The sequence below is a fragment of the Manis javanica genome, chromosome 11 (assembly GCF_040802235.1).
Source record: "Manis javanica isolate MJ-LG chromosome 11, MJ_LKY, whole genome shotgun sequence".
Taxonomy (NCBI): domain Eukaryota; kingdom Metazoa; phylum Chordata; class Mammalia; order Pholidota; family Manidae; genus Manis; species Manis javanica.
In genome coordinates this window covers 45040740-45055729 of record NC_133166.1, presented here as the reverse complement: position 1 = coordinate 45055729, position 14990 = coordinate 45040740, and the positions used below count along the sequence as shown (strand labels likewise).

General features: G+C 39.7%; 1 protein-coding gene and 1 pseudogene across 1 annotated transcript; both read right to left on the bottom strand.

Moving 5' to 3' along the window:
• Nucleotides 1-6024: 6024 nt before the first annotated feature.
• Nucleotides 6025-9349, bottom strand: LOC140844406 (uncharacterized). Its single transcript, XM_073216334.1, has 2 exons — nucleotides 8237-9349; nucleotides 6025-6144 (listed from the first exon to the last, which is right to left on the bottom strand). Exons 1-2 carry the CDS (start codon nucleotides 8921-8923, stop codon nucleotides 6073-6075), a joined length of 759 nt encoding a protein of 252 aa, XP_073072435.1. The 5' UTR covers nucleotides 8924-9349; the 3' UTR covers nucleotides 6025-6072.
• Nucleotides 9350-12737: 3388 nt separating this feature from the next.
• On the bottom strand, nucleotides 12738-13778 carry LOC108397149 (nuclear distribution protein nudE-like 1 pseudogene; annotated as a pseudogene).
• Nucleotides 13779-14990: the final 1212 nt, after the last annotated feature.

Here is a 14990-nt window from a genome sequence, read left to right as displayed (position 1 = left end):
TTCTTTAGGATGGAAACAATTATATCCAATAAGCACAGTTGGTAATTTTGATTCCATCATAGATGTTTTTTTCTAGATCAACAGCCTGCTTGTGCTAATATCATAGAATTTTTGCCAGTGAATCACTTTATTATGTTAAACATGCTTTGTTAGTAACAGAGGTAATATGGAGTTGTGAAATATACTTTTCCTCACTGTGTCATGAGTTATACAGTTGAATAATTGGGCTAACTTGTTAGCTTTGTGGCCCTACAGTAACAAAAGTGATCTATAGAAGGATGATTGTTTTAGGAAACATAAAAAGAAGCAGATGAATACATGCAGAGTATTTGCCTTAGAACAGCGTTCATCTTCTGATGAAAAGAACTGTTTAAAGTTGACAACATTGAATTGCACCAGACTAAAATGTTTCAAAGGAAGCAGTTATGTACTGAAAACCAAGTACACTGAAGATCTGCCAGAGACATTAGATGAAACCTCAGTTAAGATAATGTTACCTCCGGCTTATTTGTCTGAGATTACTAGTAACCAGTATCCTGATTTGGAACCAAATTGTCCCTGTTGCTGTGCCAGCCTGATAGACAGTCTTCCCCTGTCTGTAGTGCAACAGACTGTTACATGTGAATTATGGATTCCACAGTCAGATGGTTCCTTATGTAACCTGACTTCAAAGCTTGATTTATGTTGATGTAGTTGATGTAGTTGTTGATTGTTGATATTAAATTTTACAACTATTTAAGTAAATTAAGACATATTCACTTGTTTATAAAGCTTTAATGAATGAGAAATTATTGTTATATTCCAATTAAAATATGGGCAACAATGAAGATTTTCCTACAGGGAGGTAATACATTGACCAGCCAGTGCTGTATTTTCATTTCTCATTAACAGTAATTAAACTGGCATTTAGGTTTATAAATTATAAGATTATAAATTCTTATGAATTTAGGTAGCATGAACTCTTGTTCTTCTCCACTCACCTATACTTTCCTCAGAGCACACTAACAAATATCAAGAGTCTGCACCTATAAGTTTTGGTCCATACCAAACTGTGTGTGCTGCATATCAAATTCATATGACCTTGATTTGTCTTTGCTGAGCAAGCTGCCCCTCTTCCTGGAGAGACCCATTAGAACTCCCTCTGAAATATTTCTATTTCTTAAACACAATCTGACCCAGCCCTTATTTCTTTATGAAATTAATGTTTCATCACTTCTCCATGCCAACAAAAGAAGGGTTAAAGATGCTAACAGGAAAGCTTATGTGAGGGCAATGATACCATGTATGCCGCAACCCTTTTCTGTGGTAACATTAACTCTTAGTAACTTATTCTTCATAAGCATATGAAAGTTCACCATTACCCAGTGATTCTTCTCTTCAGGTTCCATATTTTCAAATCTTTATATCTGTATGCTTCCCCTTAACATAAAAACACAAAATTCTCACTCAAATCCTTTGGCAGTGAGTACTTCAGAGTGATTATCAGATGCAGCCACAGTCATAAATATTATTCCCACTCATCCCCCAATTCTGTGGTGCAGTACCATTTCCAAACGTTTTGTTTTACTAGTGAATTTTGACAGCTACACTTCCTCGATTTCACGTTCTGATGGTATACATGACAATTTCAAAATCCTCCCATCTAAATTCTCAAAAATTAGTCTAGAATCTGAGGATTCTATTTCAAAGCTCAGGGCTACTCATTTCCTGATTAAATTAATTGGCACATATTGACTCAACACATATTCTGTTATTCTTATTATCATTATTTTGAGTTTGGGGAGAAATAAAAAGTGCTTCTCATGTCTGTGCTCCTACTAAAGTTTGGTTGAACAAAAATATCCTTCAAATATGTTCAGACTCAGAGATGGATCTGATTTCAGCTCAGAGATGTGGAGAGCTGGAAAGGCTATTACTCTCTTGCATAAAAACTGTAAATGAATGATTTTCTCAAACCCTACATGAAGCTGAAGTCAGAGGGCAATCATCTAACCCAGATCTGGGGAGAGACAGCACCAAGGGGAAGAAACATGATCCAAGTGCTTGATTACCTGAGACAAACACTACTGCTTCCATATAAAGTGGTAAGAAGAATTCAGCCAAGACAGTTTTAATAAATGTCTAAATACCAAATGTGGGGAGCAGTGACATTGAGAAACTTTGGAGGGCTACAAACACAGGTGGACTTGCACTCTCTTATGTATTTTCCCCCATGCATCTCCAAGCACTCATAGAAAGGAATGGGGGGAGATAGCAAAGAATTGCAAGTAACCTCTTCCATGGTATTTTAGGCTTTGCTGGCCACGAGGTTTCTGTCATGACTGTTTAACTCTTGTATTGTATCAAGAAAACAGTCCCAGACTACACATAAATATATGGAATGTGTTCCAATCAAAGTTTATTTATAGACACTTACATTTGAACTTCATGAAATTTCATATTACATTTGAACTTCATGAAATTTCATAGTTCATGAAATACTCTTTTTAATTTTATTTTTGGCTACTTAAAAATATAAAATCATTCTTAGTTCTCAGGCTATACAAAGGAGGCTGTGGCTTGGAATTGACCCATGGACTGTAGTTTGATAAAGTTTCTCTGACAATTGAAGCATTTAGGTTCTAAAAACAAATTTATGAGGGTTGTATTAGTTTTCTCCTGTTGCTTTATAAAATAACCACAAATTGAATGGATTATGGCAAAGCAAACTTATCATCTTATAGTTCCACAGGTCACTAGTCCAGGCACAGTATCACTCACCTAGTTCTCTGGGCTTCATTGGGTTGAAATCACGGTATTAGCAGAACTCCACTTTCTTCTGGAGGCTCTGGGGATTATTTGTTTTCAGACTTAATTTTCAAGTTGCCAGAATCCAGTGCCATGTGTCTGGAGGACTTAAGTTCTTGTTCCCTATCTGGCTATTAGTTGGGAGCCTCCCCAGTTGATAGAGGCTGTCCACATTCTCTGACTCATGGCACCCTTCAAAGCTAGTAGCAGCAGATAATATCCCTCTCTCTGCCCCTTCTCCTATGTCTATCTCTCTGAAGCATCTCTTCTTTCATACAGCAGTGCTGCAATTTTATTCTGGCACTTTTAAGGACCCATGTAATTTAATAATTGGGTCCCCTTATACAATCCAGGAAAATCTCCCTTATTAAAGCTGGATGATTGCCAACGTTAATTCCATTAGTATAATAATCTCTTTTGCCATGTAAGTGAACATATTCACAAATGTAACACCAGATATGAACGAAGAGCATAGCATGGGGAAGGGCAAACTCTGCAAGGTCCGTGCCACCATGTGCTATTCTGACCCAAACTCTCTGGTCTTCCACCCTTGTCAAATTGTTAAGAGACCCAATCATTTCATCTTTTCCTTTTCATTTCTGTACCCTCTCTCTGCCTGAACTGAAGAGAAGTAAACATATACATATAAACCAAACAAACTCAATTAACCCTGGTATTAAAGCTAAACAACAATGTATTCATTCTTCATTTATTCAAGGATTATTTCATAGTCCTTGCTAGATATTAGGCTACTTTCAGAGCAGTCCCACACACCATCAGCATGAATTTCATAAATCAGGAAATAAGCAAATGTCTGTGAATTGTTATTGTAAGACATAATTCAGTGAATACTTTTTAAAAATATTAAAAATATCACTTTAAACACCATCTGAAAGGTCCACAAGAATTATTGTAGCTGCACTCTTGTTTTTAATTCTCTTGCTTTTTCTTAATTTTAATGGTGAGAATTTATTAATGCCTCTTATTTGGGTTTCCTAAGTGACCTGGGATCATTTTTAGACCAGTTCAGTCTTCATGGATCATATAAATTTGAGCCAACAAATGCAAATTAACTCTTAACTTTGTTCTCTCCAGTTATTCCATATAGTCAAAAAAATTAGTTTTTAAGCTGGTTTACATGCCAAAATAACTACACTAGCTCTGGGTACATTGTAGGTACCAAGTATATAAATGTTGGTTGATTAAAGAAGACATGTCATGGAGAATGGTCACAGAATAGAACAGAAAAATATTTGTGGAAGTCCTAGGTTCTAGTTTTGGGATTCTCCTCTGTACTTGGACAAGTGTCATACACTCTGGACCTCAGTGTTCTGATGCTAAAGATGAAGGGCTTTAGACCAGATCAACAACTCATATTTTTAAAAAATCTTCCCAATGATAGACTTTTAAGGTGAATAAAGTACAGGTTCACAATCAAAGAACTTCTACTTGATAAAGAATATCTAGAAAGACACGCAATAAACATAGTTAATGGTGAGAAACTCAAAACTTTCTATTAATATCAGGAATGAGGCGAGGATGTCTCCTCTCACCACTACACTTCAACACTACACCATTACACCATCACACTACACAACAAACTGTAAGTTTTACTAGTGCAGTAGGACAAAGAAAGGAAATAAAAGACTACATGGATATGGAAGGAAGACATAAAACTTTTTGTTTGCAGATGACATGATCATCTATCCAGAAATCTGAAATAATCAATGAAGAAAACCTCCTTAAACTAACAATCAATTATAGCAAGGTTACAGGCTATGAGGCTAATATACAAAAATCAATCACTTCCCTGTATACCAGTAATGAACCAGTGGAGTTAGAAATTAAAGACACAATAGCATCCAAAAAATGAAATGCTTAGGTATTAATTTAACAAAATATGTACAAGAACAATATGAAGAAAATTACAAAATTGGGACTAAAATTGAAGAAGAACTAAATAAATGGAGAGATAATCAATGTTCATGGATAGGAATACTCAGTATTGTAAAGATGTCAGTTCTTCCCAAATTAACCTGCAGATTCAATGCAATCACACTCAAAGCACTCAAACAACATCAAACAGGTCAGACATATTTGAGATGTTTGCATTCAGTATTTATAGAATAATGTCTCCCAATATCTAAGAAAGCATTCACAATGAGTACATTATTTACGTGGTTAACCTTCAGCTTGTGTCTGTGTAGGACTTTTTGCTCTCAATATCATACTCTCTCCTATGCTAGTGAAACAATATTCTTTCATGGTCCAAGAAACATTTGCTTTTGGATGCAGCCTTATGGAGATGCTCCATCCCTGATTTCCTTTTAGTAGTTGCACTCTGCTCTATGACCCACTAAGCCCAAATTTTATTATCTAAAATTTGTCATTGTAATCGTATGTATGTATTCTATTCATGCATAAACAGAAATAGTTTGAGACAGAATTATGTACATCAATTGAAATTAAATTATCTCCAAAACATTGGTTCCCCAAACTGACTTAGTATTTTAATCACCAGGTGAGGACAGTCTTAAGATATATATACATATATGTTATTGAGCTCTGCAAGTGAAATGTATATTTCCTAAATCATAAGTGATGCCTTGGTAAGTGTATTTACCTTTAAAGCTTTCTAGGTGATTCTAAAGTCACCCAAATTGGAACCATTATTCAGGTTTTCCCCTTCTCATTTTAAAGAATGTACAGATGCTCAGAGCTACAGTCCAAGGTCTTTATTTTTCTTGAATAGAGTTTCAATTATCTACTGATAATCTAAAGTGACCAAAGGCAGAGGAACAGAAAGGTATTTAAATGAACAAAACACCAGCCTTACTTTATTTTTTTATTGTAACATACTTGTAAGTAATCCATTAAATATGGATATCAATCAACTGAAAATTATCAACCACATGGAAGTTTTAGTTTTTATTCATTTGAGTATAGTTAATTGTTGAATACAGATAGTATCTGCTTGACAATGTGCTCATAAGGAAACTAAGTGTTATTAAACATGATAATGGGAAGACCAAATTTTGAGGGCCATGCTTTCAAAAGTACTATATATTCTGAATTACATAACACACACATATATATATATATATAAAATAACATACATGTGGGCTCTATTAAAAGTATGAAGGCAAAGCTGATAGTTGACAAAATCATGAAGTAGATGCTGTGTCTTTGGCACTTATATTCTGGGTCAATGTATAGCCATCATCTCCTAACCTTTACCTTTCAGATGTTTTATTATTTTCACCATATATGTGCTCTTGTTTTCTTTCATCTGCATCTTTTTCTAAGTTGAGATTTTCCAAGGTCAGTAGCAGACTTTAGAACACTGAAAAGGAGAATCTGAAAGGAAACATATTTCACAATCATGAAACTTCAGGTAGCATAAATGCAGGGGGCAGGATGCAGCAATTATGGAGGTTAAAATTTCTTTCACAAAGTGTCTACTATGCCAGTTTCTTACATTTTATCCCATAGTTAATTTTTTAACATTTAAATGTTGGGTTTTTAAAAATTTTTCTTAACTTTTGGTTCCTTTATTGGTTTCCAGCTAATAAAATCAAAGAATAAGTACAAATTGTAATAAAAATATAAAAGTAGCCTCTCTTTACTGTGAAAATACTACATGCATAGCATCTTCTAGGCACATGGCCACCAGAACACCTCTGAAAATATCTGGCCATGTAATCATTGATTGGAAGATTTATAACTTGTTAGTTTGTTACTGGCTTAGAATGCTATGTTTTCCCAGGATTGTGTCTTGGGGGTGACAAAGAGCAAAGCCAGCAGCAAGAGCATGGAGCAACCAGCAAAGCTCTTTTAATGACTGAAAAGAGAAAGGTCCTGCTATTCAGGAGGGCTCCAAGGAAGGATGCAATGAGGGCGGTGCAGTCTGGGATTTATATTGCCTCCTGGGAGGAGAAATTCCCACCCTCTCTGGATCAAATAGAGAACTGAATTGATGACATCACAATCCACTCTTGAGCGGCTGAAAGTACAATGCTTCATTTGCACAGGGCATAATCAGTCAGCTGGCATAGGGCATAACCAATCAGAGCTGAGGTCTATCTAACAGCACAATTTTGATTGGCTGAGTTTGGAACTTCTTGAAACTTACAAGGGTCTTGAAACTTACAAGGTCCCTGAAGCTTCGTGAAACTTACAGGGGCCCTGAACTCTTATCTGCCTGCATCTCTCTGTTACCTGCCTCAAGTTCTCCCCCAGTTTAAACATAAATTCTCCAACTTGGTTCTTCTAACCCAGGAACTGAACTCATACACATTTACACAGGGAATTGAAAACCTGAATTCATAAAGACTTTTACAAAAATATTCAAAGCAACTTTATTTATAATACCCAACAACTGGAAGCAACCAAATGTTCATCAACAGATGAATGATACATAAGTTTCTGTTTATCAGTACAACGGAGTATTACTCAGTGATAAAAAGGAATGAACTAATTACTGACTTATGCAGCCACATGGACAAATCTAAAAGCTTGTTAAAGATACTGGGCATAAAATATAACATACTGTTATCATGATAACATGATTCAATTTGCAGGAAATTCTAGAGCAGGCAAAGTAAGTCTATGGCGATGAACAACTGAAATTATTATTTTTGGAAGAGAAGGCAGTTAACTGAAAAGGAACCATACAGAGCTTTCTGAAGGGGATTTCCAAGCTCTGTATCTTGACTAGGTAGTATTTACATAGTCTCTTCACTTGTCAAAACTCAAATAACTGCACACTTAAAATCTGTGCATTTTATTGTAGACATAGTATTTCCCAAAATGTCACATCTATATTTAATTAGGAAAATAAATATTTTGATGTTTCCAAATGTTAGCATCTGCACCAGGGCTCTGTAATTGTCCTCAAACTTTTAATTACTGAGTGTCTTTTTAATGACTCCCAAATCAGAAGACAGTGAAATGGACATTTCTCTTAATAACCAAAGTCCTTGTAACAGTCAGTGCCAGAGTCCAGGGACTTTATTATGTGGGGTCAGCATCTCCTACGCTAAAGGCTTTTTCTGTCTCTTTGTATCCTAAAATAGGTCCCTGTGTGTGCAGGCTGAGGGCAGAGAAGATTCTCTGAGACTAAGGAGACAGCTTTGTTGTGAGAACATGCCTGGTGGCAATTCTTTGTCTCTGTATTTCTTTTATTTTGGTCTCTCTGTTATCTGTTACTACCGAGGTTGGTGAGCAACGTGCCTTTGACAGTTTTGGTCCCTCCCTAGTTAAAGTACTGACTCTTCACAAGAGGGGCCAGGGCAAGTAAAATGGGCTGGGTTCACCCAAGGGTCTGATTTTGAAGCAGGAGATGCAAACAGCTGACGTGTCCTTCCTTGGCCCTCACAGGTGACCTGCGGGAGGACCAACTCGCACCTGCAGCGCCCCTGGGCTCGCGTGGCTCACGCTCCTGACTCACCTGGTGCTGAGGACCAGCGCCGGCAGGAGGGACAGCAAGCAGCGCGGTGCTCAATTTCATGCTGTCGTCCGCGCAGGTCCTCCCTCCCTCGCTGCCTCCGCTCTCCCTGCTCCTCGGGTCCTGTCGCTCCGCGCTGCCCGGCTCTGTCCCGGCCAACGAGGACCCGCTCCAGCAGCGGACGGCAGCGCACGGACGGACAGACGGCCGCTTGGTGAAGGCGGCGCCAAGAGCCGGAGTATCCTTGCGAGTGATGTCACTGGCGAGGCGGCCCGCCCGGATTGCTCGGCGCCGCCGCCCCCGAGCCCGGAGGCGCTTGTCCCTCGCGCTGGAGGCGGCGGGCGGGGAGGGCGGGGGATTCGGGGGTTGGGGGGTGGGGCTGGCCCTGCGCTCCGGTCTCGGGGTTGCGCTCATCCGGGTGCGCGCCCACCAGGGCTGGTAATTGATTCCCGCTCCTCCCCAGTTCGCGGCGGGGCGGGGGCGGGCGCGGGGGATCCAATTCCGCCGTAGTGGGGCCGGCGCACACGGCAGGGAGACCGAATTCCCTGGGAAAGCAGCTCGGGGTCCAGGCAGGGGCCCTCCCCAATTAAACAGTATTTTAAAGAATGATGGGCTTGGAAGGGAAAATATTTTATTTGCCCTTGTGTTTTCCAAATCCTCCATGAGATTGGAGAACTCAACAATTGTCATTTGATAGAGATCTCAATTGTAATTTGAGAAATAATTTAGACAAATTAAATGACTGCTTCTACACAATGTTTTACAAAAGCCATCCACGAGAACAGAGCCACCCACACCTCCTGAAATAATTTATATTAACAAGTTCTGAGGATCATTAGCTCACCATGGTTATTATACCTAAAAATACTGTAATATATATTTGAATGTTGCTGAAAGGGTAAATCTTAAATGTTCTCACCACGCACACACACACACACACACACACACACATAACGCTCACAAAGGTAATTTTGTGATGGGGTGGAGATATTAACTAATACTGTGGAGATAACCATTTTATTGTACAATATATAAATGTAACAAATCAACACACTGTAAATTTTAAACAGCGGTGTACATGTTAATTATATTTCAATAAAGCTTGAAAAAAATGTACAAACCAAGAATCTTTAGGATATGTTTTTGAGATTCTGGCAAACTATCCTAGTTTAATTATCCCGTTTGTAAAAAAACACTCCTTCACATATTACTTCATTTGTTCTTCACAGCAATCAGACCAATGTACTACATTTCTCACTTAGTATGAACCATCAGTGTCTCCTTCCTTCTAGGAGCCATCCTAGCAGTGTGCCTGCAACCTCTCCCTGGTCCTTGCTAGGTGATGCATGCTGTACGTGAGGAGAGTGCTCCCAAAGAGACAGACTTCTCTCAGCCAATTGAATACTCCCCTGCCCTCCATCTTATACCCTCAGAATCAAGTCCAGTGTATGCAAGGTCTCCCTGCTCTGGCTGCTAGCAGCTGACTAGGTTTTGCAACTCCATTGGTATGTAGTCCCTTTCCTCCCTATCAGGCCCAGTGTGTCCCTGGCTGGGTTATATTGTGAATTAACTAAAGATTTGGCCTAATGGTCTATATGGATTTATTCTTTCCAGTGGGGGAGTGACCTCTCCATCATTTGTGGAGTTGGAAGGAGTTCTTGATCATCCTAAAATTCCACTTAAATTATGAGTTACTGCTCTTCCATGAGGTGTCCTTCCTTTATACACTGCTATGGGAAGAAGTAGCTTAGGTTAAGCGTACAGCCCCTTGTAATCAGTTTGACTGGGCTTGTTTCTCTTAACCTCTCTTGATCTCAATTTACCTATAAAGCACAGATAGCACTGGTACCAAGTTCATAAGGCTGTTATGAGTAGTAAACAAGATTCTCACGTGAAACATTTAACCAAGTATCTGATGTAACAAACAGTAAATGTCAGCTATAATTCTTCTAAGTAGAAAGTTTGTGTGCAAAATGATTTTTTTAACAGATATCTATTTAAGGGAAAGTGACCATCAGAAAATTTAATATGTAATGTTAAATAGTGTCATTTATCATCTTCAAGCAAGAGGGGAATTCCAGCCCTTTATGGAGTAGGTCACTTCTCCTAGTTCAGAACTGAAAGAGAAAAGAAAACCTCTCCAGATGATATTCTCCATAGAAATACTGCTTTGTTGTAGTTTTTTTATTTTTCTGTAATCTTTTCAATCCTTTATACATATGCATAAATGAGGAATGAAAGGGACATGGGACAAGCATCATGAGCATTTATTTCCTGCCTATGATTAAAAATGCTGAGATATAAACAGTGTAGTAAGAACAGGAGGGATTTCATCTTAAGGCTAAGATCCCATTTTAAAAATCAGGATGTTAGGAGACAGGATTCCTAACAAGTTTTATGATAATCAGACAAAAACTGACCCTGTCTTAAAGCAGCGTCAGCAGTCCTAAATGACATGTCCTCACTGCTTGAGGGTAACCACTATCTTGGAGAACAAGATCAAGAAATCCCTTGGGTTAAATTTATTTTACAGAATATCTAGAGGACAGATTATGGATGGTGACATAATGTCTCTCACTGGAGACAGACATCATGAGACCACATGTGAAGCCTGCACCCTCTTGGCCCCCAAACCCCACCCTTTGTCCCATTCTTGAAGGCCTTAAAAGTTGAGCCCACCACCTCTCTGAGTGAGATGCACTCCCCTTTCTTTCAGTGTGTACTTTTTCCCCTTAGATAGACTTCTCACTGCTCACTTACTACATTTTGTCTCTGTGCTCTTCCAGTGGTAAGTGGCAATGTTACTTTGCTATTTCATTCAATTGTATACACTTAAGCACAAGTTTTCACTCTCTCTATCCTACTTCAGTCAAGTAAGAAAGGGTTACTGAGAGCTCTGATTTGGGCTTGCAAGTTCCCATCACCTGGGTGACCCAGACAGGGCTGCAGCTGTACAATCATGCTCCTTAGTAGCCTGACCAAAAATCTTCTTTCTTTGCCTTTGGAAAGTTCTCAGAACATGAACTCACTCCAACCAGTGCTCTGTGGCTCCTCCAAATCATGGGGTTATAGGGGCTTAGTTGCCATGCAGTGCAGATTTCAAGCAGACACTGGATGCCAGGTGACCCTGGCTTTAGGAGTTGGCAAGGGATTTGCCCTATGCTGAGCAGGGGTTCAGTGAGTTTCCCTTTTCTCCCTCTGGTCTTCCTTGCTTTTTGCTGCCAGGAAAGCAGCTGCCATTCACTTCTACTCTCCCTTTAATGAATTCCTTCCTCACCTATACTTATTCAACTTGTTCAAGAATATTTGTTCAGAGCCAATTACCTCCCCCAACCCCAATCCAGATTGAGGTTTCACCTAGTACACAGGGAGAGACCTCCCTAGATGCAGCTGCCTGGCAAAATAAATGTTGGGAGGATTTTAAAAAGCATAAGTTTGATGTTGATTTGTCCTCTATCATCTAAGGTTTACTTTTCAACTTTTAGAAAAAGATTAGAATATGTTATAAAGCTGATAATTTTTACTTGACATCATTTGCCTTTTTAAAAAGGCATTGGTAATTAGAAAGGAGAGGAATAACATTTGATTTTGATAAAGATAAGTTCTCTATGAAGGTTAAAAGAAAATCAACAATTAAATAAGATTTTTTAAGCATAAAAATCATTATCTCCTCTTTTAAGTGAAAAGTAAAAATGTTTAATAACCCCTTGAGAACCTTTCTAATAAGGAGTGATAATGTAAGTTTTTGTCATTTTTCAAATAGATGTGTTTTTGGTAGACAAATCTTGTTTTTTTCTGACTCTAAGTAAAAGCAGAAAAGCCATTTACTATAAAAGTAAAACAAAACATACCTGGTACAGATCACTGTTATAGCTTTAAGTTTTCTTTTTTATCTTTAGTTTTGCAATTATAATTATAAAAAGGGTTTTAAGATTTACTATAACTCAATTAAGCAAATGTTGAGAGTCATAGTTGCTAGTACTTTTTAATCAGAATTAAGCACGATTGCTGGCCATTTTTTTTTCTTTTTTTTTGCTGTGGCATAAAGAGATGACTTAGAAGTTGCTGGGCTCATTCACAGCTCAGTTTTATGAACTGATGGGCAAGACAGCTAAGTTTAATGGCCTGAGAGCAGAAAGAGATACTAATGGATTTTTTTCCCCTCAAAAAAAATCTTTCAATGTGGAAACAAATTTCACAGAAAAAAAATGTAAATAACAGTGTATATGATCTCATAGAAGAGAAAATGAGTAGTAAATTCTGAATACATATTTTAGGCATTGGGAAAGGGACTTTTCAATTGTATTGGCCTAGGTTCTTAAGAAAGTAGACCCTGAGTTTAAGATAAAAAGTTCAGATAAAGCACCTTTATTTGGGTGGTATAAGCCCAGACAATTGGTGATGGAGGAAAAGAAAAAAGTAGGCAAGGCACAGAAAGATGAAATATGGTGTGACAAGCAGCTTTACAGAACTGACCCCTTCTCTGTGGATTGTTGAGAGGGCAGGAGCACCCACCTGGAGGCGGGTGTGTTCACACACTGAGAGGCAGCACATCTAGGGCCAACAACGGGTGCAAGGGGCCCAGTCCAAGGGGAGGAGTTCACTGCCCCTTTATTAAACAAAGGCGAATGCCCTGATTGACAGAGCTTTGCGGTGTAGCCGATTATCAACCCAGTTATCATTCCCTGGAATACAGGATTTTCGTGATGCTTGGAACTCCGGAAAATCCCTGCAAGCTGTTAATTTTGATACGAATGCTCCTACTACCTTCCATAAGAGATCCTTCCCCATGTTTAGTGCCGATGTACTGGCAGGAGGAGTTAGTGGGCTCATACCAAAATGGTTTGGTATAGCTTTTGGTGAAGGAAAACTGTTTTCCGTTCCTTTGGCAACAGGAGTGGCTGGCAAAGAAAGTGACACTTGCACAGCAGAATCCCTCTTTTCAGAGTCTAGAGTTTGCTTTCTGGTCAGTTCTTCTCTTTCCCGAACTGCTAGTTCTTGTTTTAACTCTCTTACTTCATCCTTTAACCTCTGCACAGAGACCAACGAAGATTCCTTTTCATCAAGTTCACTTTCTAAGTATGCATTTCTTTCGAGGGCCTCATCTAGCCTTTGCTCAGACTCTTCCAGGGAAACTACTGCTGCCCTTTGTGCGCGCTCCAGGTCATCCTTGGCTTGCTCCAGCTCTCTCACGTACTTCTGCAACTGCTCCTTAACCACCCGAGTCTGATTTAAATCATCCTCTAATGCTGTGACCTGCTTGTAACTTTGTGCATGCTGATGTTCTAGCTTCTCCTTTAATGCCTCCACTTCGTATTTCAGTCTTTGGTTGTCAGCTTGCAAGTCTCTCTTACTTTGTTCAGCCAGTACTAACTGTGCCTCCAACTCTGCTTCTAATTCTCTGCTTCTTTCCTGGAATTCAAGTAGCTCATCCAGAGTTTCCTGGAAGCTTTGTTTATACTTGAAGGAAAGTTCCTTCCAGAAAGCAGTTTCCTCCTCTAAACTAGAAAAACATGGTTTATCTTCAACATCCATAGTCAAGAAAGTCTCCAGCCTTTCAAAAGGGCACGGTCAGCGCCTCTCGGCAGATGTCTCCGCTAAACAGGCCTGGATACGGACACCCAGCCGCTCAGCAACTGCTCTCCTCTCTGCAGTCCCAAGCTCTGAGCTCCACTCAGCGCACTCAAGAGTCCAGCTCCTACCGAGACCGTCAGGGGTTGCCAGGGAGACATTCAGTGACACAGTGGGTGGGGTTAGGAGCATGTGCACTAGCGCTAGGGCAGCCAGGGCGGGGCTGTGGCGGGGAGGGCGTCACAGGGGGCTGTGTCAGGCCCGCAGAGCTTACATCAGCCTGACAGAGGCCTTGTGCACAGGCGCCCCCAAGCACCATGATAGGCGGGTTTGGGCATGGAAGGTTTCCCTGCACACTTTGCCACTCGGAAATGTGGCGCCACCGTGGATAAAAGTCGGCTTTCAAATTCCTTCAAGTGTTTCAGTGTTCTTGTTCACATAAGATGAATCTCGTGTGAGATTTCCCGTCCAAGTCCGTCCCCAACCTCCACATAAAGTATAAGCATTGTAGAAGCGCCCCCATCACTCTCTCACAAATACCTGTGTGATTTATAGCAGGTCCACTAGCTGAACTTTTTTTTTCTTCTGCATGTTATTTATTTATAATGTATTTAAAATTAAGGTATTATTGATAACACCCTCCTGTGAAGGTTTCACATGAAAAACAATGTGGTTGCTTCATTCACCCATATTATCCAGTCTCCCTCTTACCCCATTGCAGTCACTGTCCATCAGTGTAGTAAGATGCCACAGAGTCACTACTTGTCTTTTCTGTGCTACACTGTCTTCCCCATGACCACCCCACACCATAACTACTAATCATAGTACCTTTAATACCCGTCTCCCTATCTCTCCACAGGGCTTTCCCACCCTTCCCTTTGGATCTCTGACCAGAATTCATTCCTGAATTCTTGAATATCTTTCCATGACTCAATTAGCATGTTAATCATTTTTATTTTGAACTCCCTTTCAGGAAGAGTCACAAGGTCCTTGTCATTTAAATCTTTCTCTGGAGTTATATTAATTTTACTCTAGACCAGGTTTCTTTGGCATCTCATATTAGTGTATGGTGCCCTCTAGTGTCCAGAAGCTCTACTCTCTGGAGCTGTTCAGCCCCTGAAGCAATGTCGGGGGTTGCAGGGGAGCGGTATTGGTGCCTGAGGGGTGGAAAGAGCTGTTCCCTGCT

Bases quoted from the DNA above. Each gene is read 5' to 3' on its own strand.
- LOC140844406 (XM_073216334.1), bottom strand. From the start codon at position 8,923: ATGACAATTGTTGAGTTCTCCAATCTCATGGAGGATTTGGAAAACACA. The intron at 6,145-8,236 runs GTGAGTCAGGAG...GTTTCCTTTCAG, and splicing joins GCGCTGGTCCTCAGCACCAG to ATTCTCCTTTTCAGTGTTCT.